Below are 23,398 nucleotides of genomic sequence, written 5' to 3' on the forward strand. Positions count from 1 at the left end.
TGTGTGTCTCCATGGTTTGTTTTTTTGTTTTCTTATTTGTCTTCTCTCCATGAATCAAATTGCCCAAGATAGCTGTCTTGATACTTTCGTAAAAAAACTGAAATGTGTAAAATTGTGAATATGATGTGAAATAGTGGAAAATGTACAGTGACATATCACTGAAAAAAAATTATTATTTTTGCTTAGCTCCAAATACGGTCACACAACCACATGAGGTAGCTAAGTACCATGTTCTGGCAACCCATAATATCATCTTAGAGAAAAATCTAAGAATTATGCATAAAAGAGATACCATGGTGAAAAGTGTGGTCTTAAAATTTGAACAGAACAAAGTATTTTAAATTGATATTTGTAACCGTGGTATTTTCTGAAATGCAAAGGAAGACATATGTGATGGGAAAATAGCTTTTCCTTTTTTCAAAGATTGTTTTACTGGATATGTTTATTACTTTACTAGCTGTTCTTTTACTACAGGAAATTTAATATTTCCTAGAAGATGATACTTTAAAGTAGGTTAAATGAGCTAACTTCTACCTTCAGCTACACCAAGGCAACCTCAATAAAGGAACTGAGTTTGCACATACATAATAGAAAATAAAATTTGCTCCAATATTATTTAGCATTAGTTTGTCACAGTGAGCATATTTGGGTCTGTGAGGGGAATAGGGGACACCTATCCGAATTAAATGCAATTTATTTTCTGATATTGAGGTTATATCTAATGTTTTAGTTTAGGATTTCTAGCTAGTTTAAACTTAAATGTAAACCTAAACTTAAGCCTTAAACTTAAACCTGACACTTCTCAGTATCTCCAAAATGCTGATTCATCTCAGATGCTAAAATGTGTCAGGCTGAAGTTTAAACTAGCTACTAATATTATATATATATGTGCAGTTCCATGTAATCCTGTAATCCACAAACCTCTATTTATTATACATGATATTTCGGTTATTACTTATAATGACTTTTAGTGTGTACATTAATTTGATATTGACTTTGGGTAATAAGTATAATTTAATAGGACATACTTTCAAATGGCTCAAAGTTTATTCTGGAACATTTTAAAATCTGAATGGTATCTAAAAGGCTGCTAGAATACAAAACTCCTGCTACTTAGTAGAATATAAATCCAAATGAGTTGATCTAAGATTTATTCTTCATAAATTCAAAGAGAACTCAGTCACATGTATTAATTTCTGACTCTTATGAAAAAGATTGTATTGCAATATTTAAAAGTATCACTCTGGTCAGCTGCATTACTTTGAATATCATGAAAGGTAAGCAACACACACACACAGTTACAGTGACAAAAGAAATGAGCTGCAACACTCTTATTACATTTTTGAAAAAAGTATTAGATTATAATTATACCTTTGCACTTCATATTTAAATTTTGCTATTTAAAGAGCAGCATCTCTTTAAATAGCCACCAACCAGCAGTTGGTTTTAGCCCATTAGATGTAACATGAATCCATAGAATAGAACAACTTGCAAACTACTGTAAGGAAACAGGTTTTTTTGCTTAGAGAATACTGAATTTAAAAATAGCCTACTACCAGGCAGCACTGTTGAGGCAAACACACAAACAAGTAAATTTCATCTGGATGGAAACAGAATAGCAAGTGTAGCTACGTTCCTCTTGTAAAAAGAAAAAAAAAGTCACCATGTTATTAAAACTACACTTTAAAATTATATTATGCTTGCGAGAAAAAGCGAACAAAATCCATAACTAGAGTTCACATTTTAACCTTGTGCTTATATTTCAAGTATTGTCTTAGAACATTCACATGAGCTAGGACAGTGGTTACCAAACTTTGGGCTGTGGCCAGTGGACTGCGACTCAGTCCCGGGTGATCTGCTGGTGCAACTGCATTTTCCAGTCAAGTTCTTAGTAAACCTTTAACTCCATGTGACTCATGTAATCTTGTTCAGTTTTATACAAAACTGTGTTTTCCTTGTTTGAACGCCACATTTCGCTCTCAACATTTTTATAAAGTGTAGTTTTTCTAAAACTGTTTGGTTTCAAAGATCTTGAGGCATTTCTATGAGTGCATATTGCTAGGGATTTCTAACATTAGAATTGTTTCCATTACAAAGAAAAGGAAACACATACATTGTTTATTTACAGTTTATATACAATTTATATGTATGTAAAAATTAAAATTAACAATTTCCTTAATAAGTGTTAATAGTGGGCCTGATGCAGATGCACAGGTGGGCCTCAAGGAAAAAAAAAGGAACCCCTGAGCTAGGGAAGAGATAGTCCCATTTTACAGATGGGGAAATAGAAGAATGGAAAGGTTGAGCCACTTACTTCCCCAAGATCACACAAGGAGTCTGTGGCAGAATCAAGAACACATATCTTGACACTCAGACCCACGCCTTAACCACAAGACCATCCTTCCTCTCTGCTTAGGAGTCTTGGAGTAGTGTTTTTATAGATCCTTTGTAATGTGCCTGATCCTTTCGTCATGCACCTAAAACTTTTAATTCCCTTTAGGTCTTCTTTGCTATTATAGCTGTGCATAATGTTCACGGTTAAAGTAAAAGTTGCAAGTTTTAATAGATTTCCTGGGTTTTGTTTTCATGTTAAAACCTCAACATTTCTTTAGTGTAGTTTACATTAAACAATTATGACCATAATTTGACAAGGAGCTGTGTAACCAAAGTCAATTTTATTTTAACAGTACCTGGTTTGATGGGGTGCTTTGAAAATATTTTAAAATGTTTTGCTACTTGTGTCCTTGGGTGCAGCTGATATCATTTAAATGTCTCCCATGCCATATCTCTGGGTTTAACATCCTATTCTCTAGTCCTGCATGGTTTATACCATTGAGACTAAACTGTGATTAATCCTGACCTTTTCCTTTCTTTTTAATTAAGAAGTTTATTTTATCAACCTCACCCTAACTCCTAACCTAATCAATGTAATCTCTAATCATAGGATACATATTTACCCTTCCTCTTCCCCACAGCTCATCCTAGACATCTTAAATCCCTTGTTCACAAGTGGCTTAGGCTCACAGGGCCAAATTTGTAAAGGCATTTAGGTGCCTAAAGATACAGATAGGAGCCCTATGGGATTTTCAAAACTGCTTAGGTGCTTAATTCCCTTTAATTTCAATCCTACTAGACTCCTATCTGCATATTTCAATTCAATGCCTGAATACCTTTAAAGATCTATCCCAATGGGCCTTTTTCAATGGAAGTTAGGCTCCTAAGTTCCTAAGGCACTTTTGAAAATGGACTTAGACTCCTCTGTCACTTAGGTTCTTTTAAAAATTGTATGGCTTGTCGGCATGAGCATGTTCACTATTGTGTCTTCGTTCAGGTTGTTAACAGTCCTTCTTCACTTCACTTCACTGCCATGTCAGTGAAGTGACATAGTAGTGTTAAGACTTTGCAAGATTATCATATGACGTATAAGATTAGAATTATTCATGAACGAAAAGAAAGAGGAACACAAGTGAGCCTAGCACATAGTAAATCCTAGAATTCTAGGTAACAGTGTGTCAGTATATAGAAGTTTGGGAGGAATCTGGTATATAATTGATGTGATGCATAACCATCATTAACATATAAGGGGATAGAGCCAGCCTATCATAACTTTGCTTGGAGACTCACTACTAACAAGAAATTCTTGTATCAGCTTCTATGAAAAGAAAGCGAATTGGAACAATACATTTCTACTCTCATTAGTAATATATAACAGTACAAACATAACTTAAATGGAATATCAATTGGAATCAAACATGCTAGGTCATTTGTTCTTATTACATTAAACCCTGAATGTCTGGGTTTATCTGCACTGCTTTTCAATCAGTTCTCTAGGCTGGACCTCATTTGTAGTTCAACTTCCCTTTAAGTAATGCAATACCTTTGAAAAGCTTTAAAGTGAAATGGCATTGAGCCAATGAATTTGCATAAACTGCAACACAGTACAGTTCACTAACATAAAAGAAAGTGAAAAGGTCCAAGACGATAATCTGCTCAGCATCTTAAATTCAGTGCTCTTACATTAATGAAGTTGACTTCAGCTTGCAGACAAAAACAATGACTCTATTGCCAATAAGAAAAAAAAGAATATGTTAATGACAGAATCATCATAGGCACTGTATAGGATTCTTTACAGATACATTTTGTAATGTGTTGTAATACCATTTCTTTGTTCATTCTGTAGCACTGAACGCAATGTCAGCAAGATGAGAGACAAACTATGCAATGATGATGTTTAATATAATTTGGAAGAAAAGCAGCAGTAGCATAATGCTTTAATGACTATTTCTTTTTTTTCTCTCCACAAAGTAATATTTTGCTATGAAAGCACATATGTCTGGAAATCACTTGTTCAAATCTCATTACTGCATGAAATATGTACCACATTGCATTCAGCACCTTGGTATTAAAGTTTATGGTGCTAGGTAAAACAAAACAAAACAAAGAACAAAAACTTAGAATATCAGGGTTGGAAGAGACCTCAAGATATCATCTAGTCCAACCCACTGCTCAAAGCAGGATCAGTCCTAATTTTTGCCCCAGATCCCTAAATATCCCCCTCAAGGATTAAACTCATAACCCTGGGTTTAGGAGACCAATGCTCAAACCACTAAGCTATCCGTCCCCAAAACTTCAGTTGTGCAAAGAAAGTCCTCGTTGTTTGGACATGCCAGCACATCATACATCTGTAATCTCCCTGATCCATGTTGTCAGTGCATCATTTTGATTTCAGTGAGGACAGAGGAAGCTTCAGAGGCATGAACAGACTATTAAAAAGGGTCATTTGGGGTTGACCAAATTCTATGCTGGCCCACTGATGACAACCCAGTACAAATGTTAATTATTCTGCTGAACAGTTTGTAACAATCATTTCAAGAAATCAGTGTGAACCATTACTAGAGTGAGGAAGATTTCCATCTTTTGGTCAGCATTCTGTTATTTTTTTAGGATTTCTTTACGTTTCTAGTCTTCATTTTTTTCAGAACAAACATGGGTGGCAGGTGAACACCCACCATTGGGAAGGCTAGCCTGCCTTCCACCTCTTCTGCCCTCTTCTCCCACCCACTGGAGCCCTGAGTGTCTCCCCACGGCTGGAGGAGCCCTGGCCCCCCAAAGCTCCAGACGAAGCCGTTGGCTCCACCAACACCCACCCGCTGGCCCCAGCACCACCCTGGGCCACACCTGGCTGCTGGCAGGCCAGAGCTCAGGGCCACTAGCTGGAGCTGAGTCCCTGCTGGCTTCAGGTAGAGGGGGAGGGAGGGCAGGGACTCAGGATGCAACATGGGCAGGGCCATGGCCTGGTCAGGGGAGGCTTAACCTGCCCTGGCCTCTGATACCTGCCACCCATGAGAACAAACAGATTCTCATAATAAAGAGATTAAAAGTATTAATTAGAAACACTAAAGTGTTAGTTGTGTAGTAATCTTGGAATTTTAAAAGGAGCCTAATAGTGTTAGAAGCCCAAATCTCATGGAAATTCAATGGGATTTGCATGCCTAACTCCTTTAAGACTCTTTTGAAAACACCAGCCTAAAGAATCTTTTGCTTATGCTTTCTATATATTAGGAACAACACTAGTATTAGTCGTGAATTACAGTGTAATATACATTTATGTCTCTGGATTTAATGAAAAAATGCAAAGGCATATACTATTCTAGTATATAAACCAAAGAATTAAAAACTCCGGGATAATCCCAGTGTGTCATTGGTAGATTAGTACATTGACTCAGGGATTCCTGAGAATCCCTCTGTAGCCTTCAGCAAGTCACTTAAATTCTGTATCTGAGTGTCTTCATTTGTAAAATGGGGAATACTTTGTTTTCAGTAAAGTGTGCAATACAATAATTATAGTACCTATTTCCAAGAACTGTATGGGGATTAGTAAATTTGTTTTTAAAAATACTTAGAAAGTGTAAAGGACATTGTTGTTATTACTATTGAACTGCTGAAAAAGTCGATAAATTTAAGTAATCTGGAAAATCACAAAGATTCTACAAAGAACCTGTTCAATACAGACTTCACAGAAGCTCGTAAAGAATCACTCCTTTTCACCATTTTGCTGTGGGAGTGCAGCATAATTTAATGGTGGAACAGTAGGGTTGTCAGAGGAGATCTCCAGCCCAAATATCATCAAGTGACTGGAAACAAGAGGCAGCTACTGGATGTTACATCAGCTACAGACAAGGAATTTATTTGTGGAGGAGAGAACTACATTTTGTTCCTGATGATTTTGACAAGATTGTGGTATGTAAAAAAATAGCAAGAGTGTCCTGTGAAGAGATAATTTTGAAGAGATCATTTTGTTAAAAAAAGTTTTATTATGGGAACTGGATGTCTTGGGAGATTGATATTGGAATAAAGACGCTTCCATCCCTAGGACACTAATTTAAATATGGCTAAGGTCAGTAGAAGTCATTATCATTTGGCAAGATCTCTGTGGTTTGGGCAAATTAAGTTGTGGTCTCAGTTCATTTACTCGCGGACAAGTGTTCCCATGATAAAAAACTTCACTACGAATGGCAGTCTAATCAGAATAGGCATGAAGACAGAACTATTCTCTCATCACTAGAGGTATACCCTTCATGTCATGAGTAAGTTTCACTGTTTAGGCAATGTGGAGAAATTTGCACTCCTGCTACCAGAGCACACTTGCTCTGGAAATAAATATTGTACGTCAGTTATCAGTCTCACAGAACCATCCTTAAGTATTATGGTCCTTTACAAATATTCAAAAGTTAATATAAAAAGCGTAAAGTGTCAATAAAACACTGAAAGTGATAAAGAATTTTCATCAGGTCTAATCATATAATGCTATGCGAGGTCAAAACAACAAGTCATGCATGATACATTTAAAATGTTTTCATCTTAAATCGTGCTAATATATTAACTGTCCAAACAAACAAACCAACCAACCAACCCACCAATTACTCGCCGATGGGTTCAAAGATTTTTCAATTTTCAATGTAGAAAGTTTTCTGGCATTTCAAATTAGTTTGAGCAGTTAACCACATCCAGATTTAACAGTACATGCCAATAAATGTTCACATTTAATACCTCCTGATTAGTTTAACTTAAGTGTTAAAAGTAAATCTACCACACTACTGCCTCTCACTGAGAAGGAAGACGGTACTACAATTCAATTTAGGACATCTGCTATCATACTAAAACTCATACTAAGACAGAGAGCTTTGACTACATTATTCCATTGTGTTCGTCTAGAGATTATGTTATTGTGCCCTTCAGTATTAACTTTGTGCTTCTAATGTGCTCTTAAATTTCTGTAGCTCATATGTTTCATATAATGTGGCCCATGAACCATTTCTATAATTGGATAACTCTACACTGGACACAGAATATAAAAGCAGAATTAAAACTGATTTTTTTAAAAAGAGTAGCCACTTTATAATTTCAGTTGAACAATATATTTCATGTCACCGTAGATTTGTATGACAGGAAAACAGATCTTAATGACAGGATTTTAAAGGAACACATCAGAGTATTCATTTTTTGTTCCTTACACCAGTGACACAGCAAAAGCATTTTAAATTAAAATGTACACAAAGGAATACATTTTCTGTGCACTGAGGGGTAACACTGAAATGTGCAAGGAATGCATCTTTTAAGAGAGTACACTCTCAAAAGCATAAGAGTATTTCACATATCTCAGAAGTCTCCAAATGAATATTGTTCATGAATAACTGCATTAAATCTATTTGTATAGTTCAGTTTAACAGCTTCTACTGTATTTGTTTAGTTCTATTTGTGTTGGCAAATCTCTCCAGCTCCTGTATCCAGCATAAATTACTTGCTCCAATTCTTCAGTCTGAATATTGTTCATTTGTCTTTTTGGACTCACTTCCTGTCAGAAAGGTGGCACATGCAGCCTACTGTGAGATCTGCGTCAATGCTACTTCAGGATTCACCCAACTGGGATTCAGCAACAGCAAAACAATCATTACTCATTTTCCCTTCCTCCCCACTATAGACCCAATCCAATAGCTACTGAAGTCAATGGAAAGATTCCCATAGACTTCAGTGGATTTCGGATGAGGCCCAATATACCAGTCAGTCTCAGAACGAATATCACTACTGTTGCTTGTGAAGTTTCTACCAAACAAAATTTTGATTGGAAGTGGCAGGATCAGTGGGGGTGGGGGGATTTTTCACGTTTGAACTCCAAGAATGGTTATAACAAAAGGAGGGGAATAGTTGAGGGGGAAGAGGAGTGTAATGGGGAGAGAAGTGTAGAATATTCCCAACATTTTTAACTTTAGAAACTTCAATTCAAGACTGAGATGCAGCTCAGATGTGTTATTACTTTATTCCCCAAACCATTTGCACCCACAGCTAGTCTCCACCAGCCTGAAAGTCTTGAAAAAGTTTCTAAGTTCATTCATAAGGTATGGCAGTGAGGGAAGCCACCAAAATATCATTATGGGTGAAACTCTGACCCTCATGAAGTCAATGGCAAAAATCTCATTGGCTTCACTGGGGCCAGGATTTCATCATGTGTGTTCAGAATTGCTAACTTTGGAAGGACACTTTTTCTTAAATTATTCGAGTTTAAGCATGAATTACCAGTAAAATTTGATCTTCTATTAATAATGTATCTTTTTTTTTCTTTTAAAACAAATTTAAAGAGAAAACAAAGTGTTAGAACTTACATTCAATATCAAGGTACATGCTCTTTTGATGCCCACCAATTCTACTTGCAGCTTCACAGTCATATCTCCCTGAATCTGACAACTTCACATCTTTAATATGCAGTGACGATTTTCCATGCTGCCCTTTGACTTCTATACGGCCATCTGGGCTCTGTTTATATTGATTCAAGAAAGAGAAAGGGTTTTATATAGAGATAGATATGTATATGTGTATTTGTTTTATATATAAAACACCATTAATAATTATGACTGAATGTACAGTATTTGTTGTGAAAACATCTCATAATGTACGGTGAAATAAATATTAATGACTAAGCAATTTCAAAATCTGTCAAACATACAATTTAAAACAAAAATCTAAAGACAAGAAAAGCTCTGATTCTAGACTCCATGGTCAAGAGAATAAATACATTCTTAAAGGAACACTGTCAATTAGTTAAACCCCCAAATTACCATTTTAAGATTGATATCTGTCTGTTCAATTATAAAGGGCCTGATTCTGATCTCACTCAGACTGTTGTAAATCAGGAGTAACTCCCATCATGTCAATGGAATTATACTGGTTTAAATCACTGTAAATAAGATTACAGTGTCTCTCTCAGTTCTCCTTCCTGTCTGAGAAACTGAAAAATCCAAAAATGAAAAAGCAGCTATTGATTTAGCTTTTCTGCTAAAAGTACAAATCAACTGAGAAATCATGGTCTGGAAACACTCTGTGAACCACTGGATTTCACTGGTGATACCTATGATAACATAACATAGAAGTAAACTGTGATAAACAAACAAACAAACATATATACATGTTGGCTTCTGCTTTACCAGGAAAACAAGTTCAATATTTGCCAGCCTGGGGGTGGGGGAGGATATATTGAGGTTGGGCAGAACAGGTAGGAAGAAAAATATAATTTACAAGCCTATAAGGGTATGAAAAATAAAATAGACATTGAAAAATGTTAAGTACTTGAGAGTGGCATTTTAACTTCTGTGAAGTAACATTGTCCAGAGGAATGAGCAAAGGGTTAGGAGTTTTGAACTCCTCAATTCTAATCCTCACTCTGCAGTTTATTTGCTTTATAGCTTTCAACAACTCACTTCACCTCTTTGCCTCAGTTCTTTCATCTGTGAGATGGGGACATGATACCTACCTCTCAGGAATGTTGTCAGGAGTAATTAGTTAATGGCTGTACAATACTTTAAACATCTAAAGCATTCTGAGGTCCTATCCTGTAAACACTTGCTGTCGGGCTCTACTGCTTACTATCATAAGTGTTCCTATTGTGGCTGCTAGTGTTTGAAGGATTTTACCTCATGTCTATATGATTATTTTCTGAGTTAATGAAGGAAAATGACATGCAAATCAGTTCACAGAATTGTTCACATCAACACAATATCAGCAATGTATACGCCGGAATCATGAAAGAAAGAAACCTGTGGTCCTGTTCCCACCTCAGAATCCAATAGCACAGACCTCGTTTCTTGTGCACAGTCCCATCAAACTCAATAGGATTCTGCATGGGTGCAGGGGTTTGCAATAGTAGCTGCCAGTGCAAGAATATGCCCTAAAATCCCTCAGACTGATAGAAGTAAAACAAGATCACTATCTCCTACTATGTCGATCTTAAATGCTGCAAATTATATTAAACAAATGCATATATTCAAGTCATCAGGAACATTCATACAAATGTCAGAATTTACAGTCACTACTGAACAATTACTAGACTAAAAGGTCTTGATACATCATGTTTTGTGTAGATTTTGTTGTTTATTCGTTTGTTGTAATCTTTTTTAAATTTTGTTTTTAAAATATTTCTATTTATTTATTTGCAGATCTGGCATGTTTTCGATTTTTGTTTTAATATTTGTTAAAGTTGATGGCTGTTGTTACTTGTTTGGATGCTGCTTAATTGGTTCTACTTTAAAAAGTGAAATAAACAAATGGATAATTCTACATCAAGTTTGTTCCTGTTTAAAAAATAAATTGAAGCTAAAATGTTTTAGCAGTTTACAATACATTCAGTGACTACTCTTTCTGATTTTACCTTGAGAACTGCAATTGGATCATATTGGGTAACTTTTAAAATTGCTATCAAGAGACTTCCTATACTGAAACGACCTTATGACTTGTGAATGTAACTTTAAGTTAAAAAAAGTCAGAGGTACAATAGGGAGAAGTTAACGGCACTATCCATTCATTAACAACTGTCATCATACAGGAGTAAGGTAGTTCAATAGAAAGGAAAAAATGATCTGATTGATGCACAAGATGTAAGAGCTGATGTTAGGTTTAATACCAGGGGGCAACATTCTCGTTCAGGACCATGAAACTCTGACTGAAATATAGGTCTCTTCATTAAAATTACACCTACTTAATTCAGATAAACATACAATAATACATTTGTTCCTTAGAAGAATCTAAATCTATCCTTTCAGATACATCAATACAGAGTAATGAGAGATGGCATAAGACAAATATTGTCTTTGCACTGTTGGTTTACTAAAGCCCTGCAAAAAGAATGCAATTTTTTTTAAAAAAAAGTTCCACTTAAACAATGATGAAGGACCTTTTCATTGTACAGTGCAACAAATTCTCTCTGAGAAATTGTAATGTGTTATATTATCTTTAGACAAATATATCTGCTGAAATTATTTTACTGTCTGACTTTTACGAACAGATTGGGGCAATGGTCTCCTGTTTCCAACAGTGGCCATTACCGCATCTTTTGGGGAAAAGGTGCAAAAAAGCCTAAGTAAACAATTACAGAATTAAAATGGTTAGCACAGAAGTTCCTCCATCAGTTGGTTTATGTCCTGAAGGATGGGAGTTTGTATCCCTTCCAATTCTTGGGGTTTTTATTTTATTTATAATACTATCTAATGGAACTGTGAATATTTCCATTATTCATATAAATCATAGAATCCTAGATTAGGGTTGGAAGAGACCTCAGGAGGTCACCTAGTAACCCCCTGCTCAAAGCAGGACCAACTCCAACTAAATCATCCCAGCCAGGGCTTTGTCAAGGCGGGCCTTAAAAACCTCTAAGGATGGAGATTCCACGACCTCCCTAGGTAATCCATTCCAGTGCTTCACCATCCTCCTAGTAAAATAGCGTTTCCTAATATCCAACCTACCCTTCCCCCACTGCAACTTGAGACCATTGCTCCTTGTTCAGTCATCTGAACCACTGAGAACATCCGAGCTCCATCCGCTTTGGAACCTCCCTTCAGGTAGTTGAAAGCTGCTATCAAATTCCCCCTCACTCTTCTCTTCTGCAGACTAAACAAGCCCAGTTCCCTCAGTCTCTCCTCATAAATCATGTGCCCCAGCCAATCCCATTTGTTTGTTTTTGATAATAAAAACATCTTCACTTTTATTTGTTAAGTAGCAGTACAATAGCTTTATTAATTACCAGTGCCACTCCTTTAAACCTGCCAAAGCTGAAATTAGGGACTTGGTGTTTAACGAAGACCAAAAATGTGGGGAAAGAAAAAAATATTCACGACGGAAACCCAAGATGATGCCTGATTTATTCCTCAAGCATAAATAATTCCTACAGTAACCTCAGTTTCCTGATTCTTTATTTTGGAAGTACATAGATTTTAATAATGTTTCACACTACATATGTCCAATGTAGGTCTCTTTTGGGCTAAAATGAATGATGTTCCTCAAAATGAGAAGTACGACTATCCAATACAGAAAATATTTCTGCAAAGTGTTAGAATAATCCCAATGAATCCAAAGCATATGTTCTTGAAATCAATTGGAATTTTGCCTAAGGACTTCTGGTTTCTCTGTGTATTTATGGCATCATGGTTTCAGAAAAGGAAAATATATTATACACACACAATGATCAACATTGTATACAATGGTAAACATTATAAAGGAAACATTTAATTTAGTGTAAAGTTAGTTTTATTGTAATATTTTTCTGTAATTGGACTGTAATGCCATGGCAGGATATTGTGTGTTCACACATTACAGTGATTATCACCACAGAAGTACATAATAAATAAAGCAAATATTTTCTTTATAAACGTTGACCACCATACCTCATTGTTCTAAGTTTCAGATGAATTTTGTCTATTAACTTTGTTAGAAGAGTAAGAAGTTATGACTATCTCCAAACCACCAGAAATGGTCAGCAAGGCCATATCTCCTTATCAAATTCTAAATAAATTTAATAGGCCAAATTCTTCTCTCTGTTCCACCTGTGCAAACCCACTATAGTTAATCAGTTAAACAGGTACAACTGAGAGCAGAATTTACCCAAATATGGATAACTAATCAAGATGTTACAACGTTTTGTAATGCTAGGGCTAGAAACAGGGCCATCAAAACTACCTACCTATAAAAGTGTATATTCTACTCTGATACTCTACTGCTCTGATATTCAGGCCCTCTACCTCAGTCATAACCCAGTGGGCTTTATCAGGGATTACTCTGTTTACTTTTCCTTTATAAGTCACCAGTATGGCTTTATTAGGTTTAAAAAGGATATAGGTAGAGGAAATAAAAATGCTATGGGAATATACAGTATTTCAAGAATAAACTGACATGTCGATATATAAATATTTCTATTTATTAATCTTCATTGACATAATTTGATAATTAGAAAATATATATTATAGTGTCTTGTTCATTGCTATTTCAATTCCATTGTGTTTCTCAGAAAATTAATTGCTAACTCTTTAGGCCTAGAATAGTGGTTGAAGATGCTTTTATGTCACTGCTACCAACCAAAATTAGTTTACTCATTTACTCTCAGTTTGTTGACTTTTTAATGTACATATAAAATACAGTGTCTCCTATTAAAATAGTCAGAACTTGTCCAGAGATACAACATTAATACCACAGCTACCTCCTATACTTAGTAAAGAGAAAATCTATGTGGTAGCTGAGATCATTATGCGGTAACTGTTGTCAAATGATGACTTCAGTATGACCACTGTACTTTGTATTTCTTAAACATATGAGGGTGAAAGTCATCCCCATTTGAAGTTATATTGTGGCCAACAGCAATCAGTTCTACAATTCAATGCTGTAATAGTAAACTCTTATCCAGAGGGTCTTAAAAGCTAAGTTGGGGCACAAATTATCAAAGTCACCGAGATACTAAACCACAACTTATTAATTAGCCAATAGATGAACATAAACTCAGACTGGCACTTTCCAGGAAGCAAATGCCTGCTGTAAGTTGTTCACAATGATCAACAATAGATTATGGCATAGCAGTAACATTTCCGATTGCTGAAAATGGTAGGTTCTCTTCTCAGGAGAGCCAATACGTAAATGATAATTATAATTGCTTTTTGTATAGCCTCTTTCATAAAAGTAGCATAAAATTTAATTGTTATCCAAAGTTCTTCTGCCATGTAAAACCTGGTAGATGGGGGAAAAAAACCTAATATATGTATTTTAAAAAACTGCATTCATCCCAGTTCTCTGGGATCACCAGAGGAGCATAGAGGGCAAGCGATCCCAGAAAAAGCAGTTCAGACAATCCCATTATCTATCTAGGTTTTTATACAGATGCCCATCACTGTGTTATCTTTCTGGATGGTTTCCAGGGCTTGAACACTTCAGACCCCCAGGCAATTATGTATAGGCACTATCCTGCTGGGCTTGTCTGACCCCAATACCCATACATAGCCACAGCAGCATGGTGGGATTAGTCAATACACATGGTGATGTACAAGTGTGGGTTGCCAACCCAAATGTGGGCACTCAGCCTGTGGGAAGATGTTACCAAGAAAACACAGGAGAGGAATGCTGATTCAAGCAGCATTAAGCTTACTGTATAACCCTTTTTAATGTGGTGTTCTACAGTTCTTGGATGGGAATGTACTGCCTAGTGTAGCTCCTCCCAGTCTCTTCTCCTCTACTCCAGGCCAGAACCCCTTTTTCTACCTGGCCCATTTTTTCTGGAAGAGAGTGAGGCTACTATACAGATAGGAGAGTGTTATGCATAGCTGCCTTTTCCCTTCATGTGGCCCTTCTCTGGCTTATTCTGTTTTGGTCATACACACATAGGAGAGCACTGTGCCACAGGAATTTACAAACCAGTATATTTAGACACAATAAAAAACGTCAAAAAAACAAGCTAAATTTGGAACACCATATACTTCAAAAATACACCAGCTTAACGAAAGTAATTTTAAAATTGATGTAGTAAAACCTGGGACAATCCAGACAAGGAATCCAGACATTCTGTGGCATTGGCTACACTGGAGTTTCACCCACTTATGGGAGGTCTCAGTATGGCCCTATGACCTCATACAATAATGTTGACTATATTTCCAAAATCTTGATCTATGACACTTTCAAAATGTAGCCAAGTAGGACTAGAAGCTAATGATCTGATAAATGAGAGTTCAACAAAGCAATCCATCCCAAGAAATCTGACTGAAACACGTAAAACCTATTCAGTGAACTGGAAAGTTTAACCTCTCACAGCATGACAGCCCTAGCATTTTGAATAGTGATAGCAATCTAATTCCATCAGCCTTATTTACAAAGCTCTAGAGATTAAATATTCAAGGTACAATAAACTGTCAAGAGCAAAATGAGATTGTTCTTTATAGATGCTGAAGTGAGCTCAAAGTTAATAACTGTGTAGAGCCATGATAAAAAATAAAAATCTTTCCAAACAGAAATCAAGTTGAGAGGTTCTCTACATAAATACAATACCCCTGCCCCAAAATTCAGTTCACCCCTAGTGAATTCTATCAAATACCTTAAGATGATGACATCAGTGTGGTTACCCGGTTATCTGTGGGCTTTGCAATTTATTTATTACTTGTATTGCTTTATATATCATCTGTTACCTGAATTTTCCTGCTGTGATCCCTGGAACTTCCTCCTGATAGTTGGTGTCCCATGTATTCAATTATTGGCAGGCTGCTGGGTGGAAAACATCTTCCAAGTCTCCCAAGACAGGAGTGGGGTTGATGAGAACCTCATATTTAAGGGTTCCAGAGGAGACATGCTGCTTTCAGGAGTCTCGAGGAAATTACTAAGAGAACAGTATCCAGGGAAAGAAAATAGCAGCTTTTGGTGCAAACCAACTTTTAGGACTAATCATGTGCTCTGATATAGAGAATGTCTCCAGGGGCATGATTCCAGTGATGTTACAGATTCAAGTATATAATTTCTCAGTTGTTTTGTGTTGGCGGATAGTTCACAATGAAATGATGGTTGGAAACTCTTTTCTTTTCTTCTTGCTTCACAATTGTAGCAGGTTGCCACTGGTATGACTTGGGGGCGTATTTGTTGGTTGAGTTTGATTGATCAAACCCTTCTCTAACTCCAACTGTGGGATTACTGGACCAAATGAGATGGCATTGTATATTTGCCAGAATGTGCATTTTGAGTTGGCTGGGAGTAGCGTGGCAGGTGAGAACAGCTGCATGAAATGGTGACTGGATTGTGGCTGGGCTTTGATAGTATTGTTTGTCTGGTGAGAGCAGCTGTGACATTGTGTTGATTATCTTCTCTCCTATAGAGCTCAGTATTCATGCGTTTGGCTGTGAAAGGATCTATTTTATATTATTGAAGGACAAGTACAAGATCTCTAATAAAATCTCTAAATTTAACATCTAGACAGGTTGAAATTACTTTATTTGTTCTCATATTAGAGTTTAAAACTTGTTTTTATGACTAAAGGATCATGACTCCCCATATCACTCTATTAGAGTTCAGTGCCTGTCACTGTATAGAGAGATCAGGCATTTCTCACTGACAACTTGCACCTTCTGTGATATGCTTCAGTGTTGTTTTGGATACAAAGAATGCCATGTTTCAGCTACCAAAATGATGAAGGAACAAGGGTCTAGTATTTAAATGTTTTTTTTCTTAAATACATTCCCATAATTGTCCTGGAAACACATAAAAGCCTTTGCAACACTTGCAATATTTCTGGTCTGAAATCTTCCAAAGTAGCAGTCACAGATGTCAACAGTAGCAGAGCCCAAACAAGAAGACACTTTGACTTTATGCTTAGTTCTTCATTCTTCCATTTTCTGCAGTCAGATAGTTCCTAACTATAAAAGCAAGGACCCATTACGATATGGTTTAGTGAAATTTTGAACACATGATATTGAATTTTCAAGAAGAGGCACAGTAATTGAAGTTGATGAACAGAATCATCTTTGGAATTTCATGAAACACAGCCATTGTCAGGAAACTTGCTGCTTTCAGTTGCTGTTGAATTGTCATCCATGAAAGAGGAAAAAGTTCAAACCAGACACTTGTGAGTCATTCAGTCTGAAGCATCTCAACCAGCAGATATAGAATGGCCCAGTAAGCTGGTCCTTGAAGTAACAAGGTAGAAGAGAAGAATTGCCAACTGAGTTGAATTGGATTAGGATAAAATTCCAGAAGTCCAACAAAAATAGGTGATGAACAATTCCTAGTCTGAGAATCTACCTTTGACGATGAGAAAGGGCTGTCATTCACAACAGCCATCAACGTGCAGAAGCTGATGGAAGCTCCCTTCTGGATGGTACATTCACAACATTCCCCATAGTCTTCAGGTAAATGTATTCTATCCATGCACCTGTTGAAAACAGCAGAAAATTCCAGAGTATTGCTACGTGTTTATGCCTTAATGTCCAGTGAATCAGAATAATGCTACAGCAGAGTCTTGGAGTTGAATGATTTTTATGGAAGACCTTGGGAGTCATCTAGAACAGCAGCTGGCTTATTACAGATTTCAAGCAGGTAGCAATCATTGCAGCATGCTACAAATTTCTGAAGGGGTTGAAAGCTGCTTATTCCACATGGGATAACTTATTCAGACTAAGCCAGTAACTGAAGGTCTACAGTGTAATACATAGGAAGTCATGAAAAACTAGTCTTGAAGTAAATGAATTTTGTTGCTTTGACTTTCTTTCCATCTGCAGACATAGTGGCTACTTTCAATGAACTCAAAGCGGAAATGCAAGCAGGTACTATGCAGATTTTTATAATTCAGGAAAATTATATTCTTGAGAGCTCCAGATGGCATTTAAGAAATGACAACACGATATAAACTATATAAACCTTGATTGCTTCGTGCTGGTGCTTACTTGCAACATTTTAGCTGGTGAGTAGTCAGGTGACACAGCACATACCTAAATCAAACACTATGGCATAAAACAGAAGGTCGGGCTGCTGTTCTTGGAAGAGCTCACTTTGGTTTGCTTTTAATCATGAAGGCATGTGAAAGGGAAATGATAAGGAAAGAACATTGTATCTGGTCATTCAAAATCATCTCCTGTAAAGGTGCAAATCACTAAGGAGAAATGGCTGATGACTAATAATGATGAGTTATTAGCAGCATGCGATAGAATCTTACAGAAAAGCTGGGCAAAACATGCCTCTGTGGTAACAGAAAAAGGGGAAAAATAAAAATAAAGAATTAAATAAATTGTTTCAATCATCTGCCCTTTGTTATTAGAGGCTCCGTTCCTGCAATAAACAATTTTATTCAAATAGATGTCAGTTCTACAAAGCAGGATGAGCACAATTCACAGGAATAAGATCATAAAACATAAGTCTTATCTAATACAGATCTTCTTTAGTACAGCCATCAAAAATAATAGTTTTACCACAGAATCACATCTAATCTTAAATGCAGTTACTGAGATAAAATAATCTGGCTACAAGAGGATCAGCCACAGGTGGCTATATTACACCTTTGTGCTCCCTATGGAACTGCTCAGCCACAGTTCAGACTCCAGCAGAAATTGGAGTAGACAGAGAATCCATTATGCTAGTGGGAGACTGCCAGAGCACACACATAGTCCCAAAGCATGTGCAGATACGGGGTCTGATCCTGTTTAGATTCTAATACCTTCACTCACCAGAATCTAGCTACTAGTGATCAGTCAAACCCTATGCATGTGAACAAGAATCACCAGTATGAACTATCCATGGCAGCAGTGGTGGTAAGTAGGATCACTCTGCTCAAGAACTTTGCCCAGATGCCCTTTTTACTTAAATCAATAGCAAAACTGTCAAGATCAAACCTCCACATGTTTTGTAACTGTTTACAGGAAACTATTCTTTCAAATAAAGCACTTTTAAAAAATCATAATATGGGGGTACAATTCTGTGTGTTGACTCACAGAAAGTGGTGATAACATGGCTCTAGATACGTTTCCTGCTTGCTACAATGATATTACAGAAACACTGTAAAGCTATTTCGTCACCTTACTTATCTATGGGATCCTTTTTTAAACCATACACTCAGGGCAACATTTAACCGTGGCCATATGTATTCCAGCTCCATGCCCTCCTCTGTTTGATTCAGTGGATTTTTTTTCTTTTTTAACTCATAAAAATATTTTGGAGATGGCACATATGCTGATGATCGCCACACAGGATTTCTGAAGGCTGTCATAAGGCACTCAAAACTCAACAGTAAATGTCATCAATCTTCTACACTGAGTAAGGATATGAATGGGCCAACAGAGTGCGGATCCTGCATCTGTGGTAAGACCCAGCAGCAAAAAGGTCAAAATGCTATATGAGCTTATTTATTTAATTTTATTTCTTGTTAATGTGTTACACTTTGGGAAACTGTAAGGTGGACTGAGAAGTGGAGAGCTATGGGAAGAGATCTCCTTCTCCCAGGGAAGATAACTCTGAGTTCACTTAAATTTTAATATCTTGCTCCTCATTCACAGAGGCACTGTACATTTATAATTGTGTATTTTAAAGGCTCCCACGGCAGCTTCACTCATTCTGGCAACTTTCCTAGGCACAATTCTACAAAGCACTGAGCACTCCCATGAGGTGCTGAGCTCCCTCAGTTCCCATTCAAGTCACTAGTAGAGGAGAACACACACACCTCACAGGTGTGCAAAACATCCTGCAGGATTGAGACAACAGAATGGGGCTGGAGATGGGCAGGCCATCTTCTGCAAGGCACTTCCCCTCACCCCACAGATAAGCTAATAAAATACTTGGAAATGCTGAGAGCTGTGGAACATTGGTGCAATTATGGGTGGGTGAAGGGGCATATTCCTCTCTGTCCTTCAGCCTGTGGGGACCAACAATGTTTTTCTCCTATGCACTTTCAGCTGGCTGAAAGACACAACAGAAAGCAGGACCTATTGCTGCTGAGTGCTGCAGCCTCAGCAAACTCTTCCTCCACTCCTCTTTCCTCTTGCCGCAGAGTTGGAGGGGCACAAACCATGTATGCCATGGTATCTACAGAGGAGTTTTTATACCAGGTAAACCCATGTTTTTTTGCCACCAAGGGAAAAACTAGTTAATTCCAGTGTAAGGCATTTTCTATTTTTAAAACTGCTTTGTTAATGAACACCACATCACACTTAGTTTTAGCTACATATTCAAATTGTGGTCCTGTATCTTATCTGACAGTGGCAAGCAGAGAGAGAGAGAGAGAGAGAGAGAGTGTTAATACAAATTAATTTGCCTTGCTTGCTTGTGGCCTGTGTTGGGGGCTATGTGCTGAACCAAGAGGCTTGCTAGACTTGGCAGAATTTAGAGGCTTGCTAGGGTTGGCTGAGTTTACTAACAAGGCTCTAGCCCACTACCCTTTGATCCCTAATCCCTTTAGTAATCCTTGACAAGGAGGCGGGACTAGCTCAGGGAGAACAGGGGTTTAAAAAGACAGGTCCAAAACAACCAGATGAGCTAGTGAACATGGGAGATTTGCAAGGGAGTCTAGAGAGGATGTGTTAGAGACAAACTCATCTAGCAAACATACTTTAAGCTTAGGTCAATAACGCCCCCCCCCACCTCTCCTCCCCCCAACCAAACAGCTAAAAACACCTACAAGAATAAAAATAATGCAGGCAGAACTCCATCAGCAGAGTAGGGGCAATCCAGTTTACTGCACTCTTTGAAGTATGTATGATTAACTGCCTTGTGGGCAGGTGGCATATATGTATGTTTGGTGCAAGCAACTCATGGCCCTCAGAGACCGAATACGGGTGCTTTAGACCAGAGTGGTTGAACTGGAGGAGCTAAGGGAAACAGAAAGACACATAGAGGAGACTTTCAGGGACATGGTAGAGTGGTCCCACGCCCTTTCTGTCAGTCTCTGTGCTGTTGAGGACAACAAAAGTCTTGGGGAATGAGAACATCAAGCTGGAGCACAGGGAAACAATCCCATAATTGGGACTCCCCTTCCAGATGATGTCATGGTATCCTCTAGCACTGGGGGACCCAACATTAGGAAGAGACAGGCAGTAGTAATGGGGGATTCAATGATCAGAAATAAGGATAGTTGGTTTTGTGATGACCAGGAGAACTGCATGGTGAATTGCCTGCTGGGTGAGAAGGTGCAGACCTCATGAGACATCTACACAGACTTACCTAGAGTGTTGAAGAGGAGCCAGTGGTAACAGTACATATAGATACCAATGTCATAAGGAAACATATGAGAAAGTTCCTGAGGTCAAACATAGGCTGCTAGCTAACAAATTAAATTCCAGGACCTCCATGTCAGCATTTTCTGAAATGCTTCCAAATCCATGCACAGGACCAGTTAGGCAGGCAGAAGTGCAGGGTATCAATGAGTGGATGAGACAATGGTGTTGGGAGGAGGGAGTTAGGCTTACTAGGAACCGGGAACCTTTAGGAAAATGTGGAGCCTATAACAGAACCAGATTGCTGGCATGTAAAATTGAAAAGGTTATAGATGAGCTTATACACTAAGAGATGGGGAAAAGGTGATGGGTCGGAGGAGCATACAGTTTGGAAAAAGACATATCCCCAGTGAGTGTCTGTGTGTGTGTCAATTACCATGTTACCAAATTTTGCAATTTTACTGTGAGCAGTGAGATTTTGCCTCCTGCGATAGGAGGTTTCACTTGAGGGACCAAACAAGATCTTGTCCCCATTGCACTAGGCATTGGACAATCGCATAGTAAGGGAATCCCAACTCTGAGCAGTTTACAATTTAATGCAAAAAAAGGGGTAAGTTTGTGATGAGAGAGCTGGAAATGGGCCCACCAAACTCATCCCATATAAAGCCATCAAACATCCATGGATTGGAACAATTTTCAATCTCTGTTGATTCTAACTGCTGGCCTACAGTCAAAGGCTCTGCCATGAACTAGAAAACCTTTTGAAGTTTATGCAGACAAGATCTTCCACTTTCTGGACACACAAGAAAAATCTCTTACACCTGGCACTCAGCCCCAAACATACCTTACATTAAAGCATCCCACCCTCTTCTTGAACAAACACCTCCTGTTAACCAAAATGCATATACTGAAAATAAATTAAGACAAATATTAACAAAATCTCCAAAATCACTTCTGAACACAGTATTTTGCAATATAAAAGCATCCCAACATTTCAATTATTCCAGGTCCTTAGTGTGATTTTTAAACATTTATATATAAATTTCAAAGTTATGGGAAACTTATGTATAAGTTTGAACCCATAACTTTTCAGATTTACTTCAGCTGTAGTATGATGGGGTGTCCACCCCATACAAGGCTTGACTGGGTTAAGGTGGCACGGTGGGCCAATTAACTCCCCAGACTGCACCTGGAGGAGGAGCCAAGGAGCAGGAATTGATTAAATGAGTCTCAGCTGGGGAGGAACAGAAGGGGCCTGTATAAAGCCCAAGAGCTGAGAGCAGAAGGGGGCTACTTTGTAGTCACTCCATGTGAGAAGGGAGGTGCATTTGGATCTAGGATAGGTAGCCCACAGTTACTCCCTGGGAGGAGGAAGTTGGGAGCTGGCAAACCCAGAGGAGGAGAACCAAAAAGTCTCAGGGGAAAGGCAGCAAGGTATAGGATAGGGAAGATCCTTGGTTGCTGAGGAGAGGGACCCTGAGCTGGAACCTGGAGCAGGGGGTAGGCTCTGGTTTCCCTCCCAGCTGCTGGGGAAGTGGTGCAGACCAGATAATGGAGAGCAGTCTGCCTACACCAGTTACCTTGAAAGAATCTGATGCCCCAGGAGGGGAAAACATGCAATTACCTGGCTGGAGGGCCAAGTCACAAAATGGAAACTGCAGCTTCTGGAGCGAGAGGGATGATGGATCAAGAGGGTCCCAGAGGAGGGCATAGCACCTGGAAAGAGCTAATCCCCAGAGTGACAAGGACCCAGGTGCCCCTAGTGATGAGTTGACCCCGTGACATGTAGGAATAACATGTGTGGGGGAAAGCATGCTGTTATCTGCTATGTGGATCAGTCCATGTTGGGAGACCCATCAACCTCCTTTGCTTGTGGGTTACACAATTACCTCTAGACAGCAATGAAATGTTGGGCATCAGGATTCCTGGTGTCTATTTCCTGACTCTGGGAACAAAGTGTGTTCCAGTGATAATAGATAGCAGCCACATACAATCTGACTCCTGTTTGGATCATTTCCAGGGTTTGAACCCATGACCTTTGGATGTAAAAGCTTGAGCTGATACCACTTCAGATAAAGACCTACATGTACTAGTCTGGAGACAGTAATAGTCATATACCTCTAGAACGTGACAGAGAGCCAAACTGAGTTAATGCATTTATCCTTCTAAAGGGGAATGTGGCAAAGCAGATGAGACTTGGCTCTGTTGTGTTAAAAGCTTGGGTTCTAGTCACAGAGCTATCTTTAGCTTCCCAGTGAAAACTCTGAATGATCTTACCTGTAAAATGGGTGAATGAAAATTATTCACTTAAAGGTAGCAGTATGAGGTTTTAGTTAATAGAATTGTCGTGAAGGGCATATAAATGTTAACAAAATGTCAAAAAAAGTACTGGGACTAGAACTGTGTCTTTCATTTTATAG

The 23,398-nt window shown here is 38.0% G+C and overlaps 1 protein-coding gene across 3 annotated transcripts in view; it reads right to left on the minus strand.

Annotated features, from left to right (window-relative positions):
• Nucleotides 1–23,398, minus strand: part of NCAM2 (neural cell adhesion molecule 2) — a 539,492-nt gene that overhangs the window by 164,070 nt on the left and 352,024 nt on the right. For all 3 annotated transcript variants that reach the window (XR_006287979.1, XM_037905715.2, XM_043538332.1), the window contains exon 9: nucleotides 8,661–8,811. Coding sequence is in view for 2 of the 3 variants with exons in the window: in XM_037905715.2 (XP_037761643.1) it covers nucleotides 8,661–8,811 (151 nt within the window). In the remaining variant the exon portion in view is untranslated. The remainder of the gene's footprint in view (nucleotides 1–8,660; nucleotides 8,812–23,398) is intronic.

This window comes from Chelonia mydas, chromosome 1, assembly GCF_015237465.2.
Source record: "Chelonia mydas isolate rCheMyd1 chromosome 1, rCheMyd1.pri.v2, whole genome shotgun sequence".
Lineage (NCBI taxonomy): Eukaryota > Metazoa > Chordata > Testudines > Cheloniidae > Chelonia > Chelonia mydas.